We start from the raw sequence: 8,471 nt of genomic DNA, 5'->3' as shown, positions 1-8,471 counted from the left end.
AGGGTCTCTATGGGTCGGAACTGACTCGACGGCACTTAACAACAACAACAACATACCATAAGAGTTATGAGTCTCAACCAACTGGAGCGTATGTAACAAGAACAGGGTCTGAGTTAGCAGTTGGAACCCACCAGTCACCCTAAGAGAGAAATATGAGGCAGTGAGCTTCCTTGAAGGTTAATCTTGAAATCCTGTGAGGGCAATTCTACTCTCTCCTGTAAATTCACTGGATGGCAAGACGCTCATGCATTTGTATTGCCAAAATAAGGCCTTTTTTGTTCTCCCAGTGATAACGGGGCTCACTAATTGAAAGGCTTGCGTTTGGAAGAACCTGCACCAAGGTGCCTCCAAAGAAAAGCCTGGCAGTCTACTTCCAAAAAGGTCACATGGCCCTGAATGGAAAGGATCCCCTGGAGCTCAAACAACTTCAGGCCCTGGCCTGAAGGGAGGAGGGCTATTTCCCCAATGGGTGTTCAGGAAGAACCTGTGTTAAGACATCTTTGAGATGGGATGTTGGGGCTTTAATGTTTAATGTTATGCTAATGAGAGAAGAATAACCATCAGCCAGGCGGTTGCCATGGAAGTAAAGTAACAATTCATTTCTGGCGCCAGGAAAAGGAGGAAGGGGACTGAAGCATTTGAGTCTTCGGAAGCAGGGTTTCCTAGATCCCACATTGTACTCTGGAGTCCTGGTGTGGCGCTGTAGGGTAAACACTGGACTGGTCGTTTGAAACGCAAGGTCAGTGGTTCAAACTCGCCAGTCGCTCCTCGGAAACCCTATATAGGAGTCGGAACAAGGAGCTCTGGTAGTGTATTGGTTACAAGTCGGGCTGCTAACCTCAAGGTCAGCAGTTCGAAACTACCAGCGGTTCCACGGGAGAAACATGAGGCTTTCTGCTCCCGTGAAGATTTACAGCCTCGGAAACCCTATCCAGGGTCGCTATGCGTCGAAACCGACTCCCCAGCACACAGCCACCAACATGAGTCGGAACGGACTAGACGGAAAACAACCACCACTTCTGTACTCTAGATTCCGGTCCCAGTTCCCATCCCACGCCAGCGGCCAGAAGATGGCAGAGCCGCAGCAAAAACACCCAGACCAGCGAACGAGCGGTTCCAGGCCTGCAGCGGCGGGAGGCGGGGCCGCAGCGGGGGTGGGGCTACGGAAGCCGAGCTAGCGGAGTGCCTTCGTTCAAAGGGGTGTGCGCAGGTCCGTGACGCTACGGAGCGCTCGGGGCCCTCTTACGCGGTACCGCCGCGCTCCCCGCCCACACCTGCACCTACTTCCGCCGTCGCCGCAGCACCGGAGACCAAGATACCGGTTGTGAGTCGCCCGGCAGTTTCGGGTGGATCAGCAGTGTGTGGGACCCACCACTACGCGTAGACGGCTTCGTCCGGCCCGTTGTGAGCCCGCCCGGCTGGTCCGGGGGTCCGAGCACTGCCTCGACGGCGGATTCGTCGGACGCGCCCCAACCCAGCTGCGTCATGAGGTCCCTGCCGTACTTCTGCCGCGGCCCGGTGGTCCGGGGCTTCGGCCGTGGCTCCAAACAGCTGGGCATCCCCACAGGTAAGCCGCGGGGCCGAGCCGCGACGCGGGGAGTTGTCATTCAGGAGACTCGATCCGGGTTGTGGGCATAGGTGACAGCTTTCCCTGCCCTGGTTCCCGCTTCATTGAAGGGAGACCTTCGGTCCTGCGTCTGGCTGCGAGCTCACCCCGGACCAGGCTTGGACATGGTGAGGGTGCTGAGTTGCTTTCTCGCTTCCTTGTCCCACCAGGACAGAGTTGCCAAACACGACATGCGTTTTGCCAGTTGGGAAGTGTAATGTGCCCCGAAATACTCAGACCGACTTCTAAAAAGGTGTTCTCTCCAGAAACCCCAGTATTTTATCGTCTCCTAGTGTTAAAACCGGTAGTCTTGAATAAGACAAGCGTATCTTTTTTGTTTGTTTGTTTACATTAGCTTTGGTGGTGGTTATGTGCGGTGGAGCGGGTTCCGACTCATAGTGTACAGGGTTTCCAGGCTGGAAATCTTTACGGGAGCAGAAAGCCTCATTTTTCTCCCTCGGAACAGCTGGTAGTTTTGAACTGCTAACCTTGTGGTTCGCAACCCGATTCATAATCACTACGCTGCCAGAGCTCATACATTAGCTTTAGTAATCACTAACTGTTTCATTCATCCTTGAGAATAAAAAGTTGCAAGAGTCCTAGTCCCTCTTTTTCTGAACCTGTTACATGCATTAAGTCAAATACCTTGAGAATGTTATTGTTAAGTGCTGTTGAGTCGATTCTAACTCATAGCAACCCTGCATAGGGTTTCCGAGGAGTGGCTGGTGAGTTTGAACCGCCGACCTTGTGGTTCAAACCGATCTTAAATGAAGGTCAAGTGCTTGCCTGGTAGACTTACAAGGTAATGTTTTCAAGTGAATTGGAACCTCTTCGTCAAAGACCAGGTCCCCAAACTCAGCTATTTGTGTACCTGTTTTCTTACCCAGAGAGTGTAGGGTGTTTTAGAAAGGTTTGCTGTTAAATACTGTCAGTCGGTTCCTGTATAGGGTTTCCGAGGAGCGGCTGGTAAGTTTGAACCGCTAACCTTGAGGTTCAACCCGACCTTACAGCACCACACCAGGACTCTGTAAACAGGTACCTTGTTTTTAACCTATCAATATGAAGTGGAGAAAGAAATCCTAGCCAGAACTTGAAAAGATGGGACTCTTCGGTAAATGTAGAAAGCTAATCTCTTTAATCATGTGATGATTTTTTATAAATGTAAAACTCCTGACACTCAATTTTTCTTTTTGTTGTTTAGCTAATTTTCCTGAAGAAGTAGTCGACAATCTCCCAGCTGATGTATCCACTGGCATTTATTACGGTTGGGCCAGTGTTGAAAGTGGAGATGTACATAAGATGGTGATGAGCATAGGATGGAACCCATACTACAAGAATAAGAAAAAGTCCATGGTAAGAATTGGGTTTTGTTCTGTGCTATAGTGAAAGATGAGATGCTGAGTTAGAGTCAGTATTGGGTGCACATAGAATTCATCAGTGGTATCTACATTGTAATTAATACGTAAAAGCTTTTTTCATAAAATTTATTTCAAGTTAACATAACTCATTTGTCATGGTGACTTGGTTAGGCTAGAACTGCGTGCTACAGGGATGGTGTTTTCTGATGGAATTGCACGTTTACACAAGGGATGTGTTTTGTGTGTTGATTTTTAATACTACCTTGAGTAGGGTGTGCTCTTCTATCCTTGTTTTTCTTCACAGGACCCATACAGGGCAAGGCTAAGTACTAGACTGTGAATGAACCACAGGCTTGGCGGTTCAAGCCCACCAGCTGCTCCTTGGGAGAACCATGAAACTTTGTGCTCCCAAAAAGATTTACATCCTCGGAAGCCCTGTACAGGGTTACTATGAGTTAGAACTGACTTGATGACACTTATGTATTGGAGTCATGGTGTGGCGCTATAGGATGAACACTGGACTGTTTATTGCAAGGTTGGCTGTTCAAAACCACCAGCCACTCCTCAGAAACACTATACAGGATCACTATGAGTCAGAACTGACTCAATAGCGCTTAACAACACTCAGATAACAAATATTACTGTAGAGCTAGTTAAGGAATGCCTGTATAGGAGACACAATTTTTCAGTGTTTTAATTTTTTTGCCTTTCTCTCCTAATGAAATATTAGACAGTTACAAAGTGCCTATTCAAGATTTTTTCCCTTTTTTAAAAAAAGATTGCCTGGCTGTGGCACTCCTTGAAAACCATACACAGGGTCACTATGAGTCGGAACCAACTTGACAGAGCCTAACAACAACAATTCTGTCTTTTGAACACTGTAAAGTTTTAAATTTTAATGTAATCAAATGTGTCATTTTTCTTGTGTGATCATTGAGTGCTTTTAATCCATGTCTATTCCAAAGTCAAAGATAACGCAGTAATTTTCTTCTAAAAGCTTGATTTGTCTCTCTCATCAATTTGGTTTTTGAGTATGGTGTAAAGTAGGAGTCCACAGGGAGTTTGGATAGCCTGCACAGACTCAGCCCTCCTTGGGACCAGTCAGCTACCAAGTCAGTGTCCCCACAGCCTCCCTCGTGTTTGATTTGCTAGAAAGACTTGTAGAACTCACTCAAAACTACTATTGTACAGTTACACTTATAGGGAAAGGACTCATGAATATCAGTCATGGGAAGAAATGCGTAGGAGAAGTCTAGGGGGCTTACAGTCACGAAGCCTTCATCCTCAGGGATGTGCTGTCGTCCTGCCTTCAATTGTTGCCATCCAGGGAGGCTTACTACTAGAGCTCTTAGCTCTAGAGTTTTCATTTAGATTCCATTGCATAGACATGATTGTTTGGTTGATCTATTGTTTTGCTCTTCAGCCCCACTCACCTCCCTGACCTTGGGTTAATGTCATTGTTATCACTGGACTTTTAGTCTTAACTTTCTAATCACAGCATATTTATCTTTTTGGTATGGCCAGCCCTCGCCCAAAGATAGGTGTTATTGGCCCAAGCAGCCATCTTTACAATTCTCTCAATAATGCTTTGTTATTTTCTTGTATATCTTAGTTTCCAGTTTGATTATTCAAAATTTTCCTGCAAAGAAAGAATGCAAGTCACATTTGTTGGTTCATAGTCACAAAGCCATAGGGGATCACCTATCTTTTACCACAAACCCTCAATTGCACATGAAAAACTCTGAGCCTTAGATAGGCTAGCTAGGCAGTTAGCAAAGGTGGAACCCCATACTGTTGATTCTGAATTCTACCTTTACCACAGTACTACCCTGAATCTCTTCTTACCCTGAATTTAGCATAATATATAGAAAGATGAAGCTTTCTGCTCCCGTCAGTATTTACAGCCTTGGAAACCCTGTACATGGTCGCTATGAGTTGGAACCGACTCCACGGCACTTAACAACATAAGTGATTTTAGCCCTGTTGTATGCCATCAAGTTGGTTCCGTTTCATAGTGACCCTATATAGGGTTTCTGAGGCTATAAGTCTTTGCAGGAGCAGAAAGCTTCATCTTTTTCCCCACTGAGTGGCTGTGGGCTCAAACTGCTGACCTTGTGATTAGATTTTAAGAGAAAAAATAAAACCTTAACCTAAAAGTTGTGTCTGAAATTTCCTTCCTTTTGCTCATTGGAACCATAGTTAAGTGCACATGGTGAATTTCTCATTTTAGTAAAGAGAGACTAAACTCTTCATTATTAGATTCAGATGTTTATATAATTTGCTCTTACTGCTTGTAGGTTTACTATTTTGAATAACTTAACTGTATGCTTATCTGATTTGTTGTTCCTGTTGTTAAAGTGCCTTCACGTTGGTTCCATTCATAGCGACCCTGTCTGTGTAGGGTTTCCGAGGAGCAGCTGGTGGATTTGAACTGCCAACCTTGTGGTTCAAACCAACCTTTAGATCCAGTGCTTATCCTACAGCATCACACCATGACTCCACTTATCTGATTGGAGATAGGTATTTCAGATTTAAGATCACTTGATAATGGTTTTCTACAGAGCACTAGAGTATGAACCACAGGGTTAGTGGCTTGAGCCCACCAACTGCTGCACAAGAAGAAGAGGAAGCTTTCTGCTCCCACAGAGACAGCCTTGGAAACTCTGTGTAGGGTTGCTCTGAGTCGGAATCAACTTGACGGCCCTTAGTAACAATATACCTCTAATATCATGTAGCATGTTTCTAAAATGTTAACACCTCCATTTCCACGATGCTAGTCTTAACTCTGGCCCTGTAGTTTAAAGTGCCTGATGTTTGAACTCAAAGATCAGCAGATCAAGCTCACTAGCTGTTCCTTGGAAACCCTATACAGGGTTTTTAGGGGTTGGATTCTACTTGACAGCACTTAACAAGTCCAACTCAGCTATTGTATTTCTATATTGTTTGGTTTTCTACCTGGTTTTTCTTCCTTTTGACTCAGATGTGTTGTTTACAGAATTCTACTAACGTGCAGGTGATGTATCTGAACTAGCAAGGTGCCAGCACCATTTTACATCAGTGGGGTCCTATACCTGTGTGTCAGAATCACTTCCTGATCAGGAACCTACATTGGCTGTCTTGCCCTCATATCAGTCTTAAGCTCTGCTTAACCCCCACAGATTTCGTTAACGTGGTGTTTATCTGAGACATGTACATCCTGAATGGCCTGAGAACTACTTTTCCCCTAATTGTTATGTTCCATCAAGTCAATTCCAACTCATAGGGACCCCTATATAAAGTTTCCTAGGAGTGGCTAGTGGGTTTCAACCACTAACCTTGCAGTTAGCAGTCTAGTGCTTACCCTACATTGGCACATCAGGACTCCCTTTTTTTTTTCCTTCCCTAATAGAATAGTTCACATTTTGCGCCTTCACTCTAAATGTCTGTTCAGCTGTCTCTTTTTGATAAGCGTGATGCTGCTACCTTCTTTAGTACCTATCCACTTTTTCTGTAAACAGTAAATCATACCAGATTTGTATGATCTCTCCTGGTAATATTTAAATGTAAGAGCAGAAATGAGTTTCTGCCCCTGCCCTTACATTTAAACATTGTAAATGTAATGTTGTAAATGTAAATCAAGGTGGAAGAATTCTGGGGGGAAATAACTGCAGTTAAAATATAAGTCTTTAAAATTTAATGAGAGTTGATTGCCTTATGTAAATTTATTCACCATGAACACAAAGATTTGAAGTATGTCTTCTAACATTTTAATATTCTAACACTTCTTGATGGTAGGAAACTCATATCATTCATACCTTCAAAGAGGACTTCTATGGAGAGATCCTCAATGTGGCCATCACTGGCTACCTGAGACCAGAAAAGAATTTTGATTCTTTAGGTAAGTTCTTGTTCAGATCTTTCTAAATATTGATAATGCAACTGCAGCTCCTTCGACTACCATGTCCAGTGATAACAGACCAGATAATATTAGAGAATTTAATGTGTGATGCAGTAGGGTAAGTACTGGATTGCTACCCACAACATTGGTGGTTCAAACCCACCATTCGCTCCTTGGAAACCCTATATACGGTCGATATGGATCAGAACTGACTCAGAAGGACTTAAAAACAACAGGCACAATTTTATGTTCTTTACATGAATTAACTAATTTCAGCCTTATAACAACCCTATTGTTAGGTGCTGCCAAATTGGTTCCAACTCAGAACCCTGTATAGGGTTTCCAAGGAGTGGCTGTGGGCTTGAACTGCCAGCCTTGTGGTTAGTAGCCAAGTGCTTGCACTGCAGTGCCACACCAGGACTCCTATAATAACCCTATGAGGTAGGAATTATTTTGCCCATTATTCCCAAATGAGAAAAATTGACACAAAGACATTAAGTAAAATCCACCCAATATTACAGTCTTTGTGTGGTGGAGCCTTGTTTCGAGGCTGAATTCTTGACCACCCTATGTGATGCTGCTTTTCTCCAACAGTCAATGAAATATTTTATATTTTAAGAGGTAATATACTCTGGTGAGTAATGGATACTTTGGAAATTCATTATAGTATGAGAAACCATATGTAAGCAAACATTTGAAATAAATGGTATCTCTGTTGTTTTAATTTGGGAGATGGGGTGAAATAAACATTTCTGGGGCACCTAACTGGTGGCAGAGATGCTACCAGACTGAGTCTTTGGAATTGGCTGAACAAAGGAAAAGTTAGAAAGCATGTTAGCAGTTTTTCACAATAAAAATTAATGTATTTCTCATAGCAAGTTGAATGTAATTAATGCTCACTTATGTGTTTGTCTTCTTCGTAAGATTTCACTTTGAATAGTGCACGTTTTTCTTTTGGACCGTGACTAAGTTCTCTTTATTTGTTGTTTTCTCTGCAGAGTCACTTATTTCAGCCATTCAGGGTGATATTGAGGAAGCTAAGAAACAGCTAGATTTACCAGAACATTTGAATCTCAAAGAAGACAGTTTCTTCCAGGCTCCCAAAAGCAAAATACTGAATGACCACCACTGAAAATCATCTTATGTATTCATTCACTGTTTTCTAGTATTTCACTGTTAATAACTATGCAGAATCACCTTGGGTTGTTTTTTTAAATCATTTTCCTACAGCTGTGAATTAAACCATGCAATGTTGTTACTCCATTATGCTTCAACTGTTTAAACCCATCATGCCACATACTAAACAGATACATTTTAAAAATCAAGTTTCTTTATTATATTAATGGAAACTCAAATCTTTTCAAATTGTACCACTAGAAAGGGTTTATGTTCTTAGGATGAAAATACATGTGTATAAGTATGGATGCAAGGACAAATCACTAGTTTGAAATAAGAAGGGTAATTCTCATGGTTAAATCCCAGCACGGGTACAGCATGTGCTGCTTTACAGAGAGGGTTTACAGAAGCAATGCACTGAAAACAGCCTTAGTAGTTCATTATAACCCTGTGGGGAGAAGTCCTTATTTGTACTTTTGAAATTGTACATTTAATTAGTCGTTTCCTTCATTAA

The 8,471-nt window shown here is 43.0% G+C and overlaps 1 protein-coding gene across 1 annotated transcript; it reads left to right on the top strand.

Moving 5' to 3' along the window:
- Positions 1 to 1,485: 1,485 nt before the first annotated feature.
- Positions 1,486 to 7,973, top strand: RFK (riboflavin kinase). The gene is made up of 4 exons (XM_006835007.1): positions 1,486 to 1,567; positions 2,808 to 2,959; positions 6,739 to 6,841; positions 7,840 to 7,973. The coding sequence occupies exons 1-4, from the start codon at positions 1,486 to 1,488 to the stop codon at positions 7,971 to 7,973; spliced, it is 471 nt and encodes a 156-aa protein (XP_006835070.1).
- The last annotated feature ends 498 nt before the right edge of the window (positions 7,974 to 8,471 follow it).

This window comes from Chrysochloris asiatica, unplaced genomic scaffold, assembly GCF_000296735.1.
Source record: "Chrysochloris asiatica unplaced genomic scaffold, ChrAsi1.0 scaffold00014, whole genome shotgun sequence".
NCBI classification, from domain to species: domain Eukaryota; kingdom Metazoa; phylum Chordata; class Mammalia; order Afrosoricida; family Chrysochloridae; genus Chrysochloris; species Chrysochloris asiatica.
Note: the sequence above shows the minus strand (reverse complement) of the source record. Positions and strands in the feature narration are given on the sequence as shown.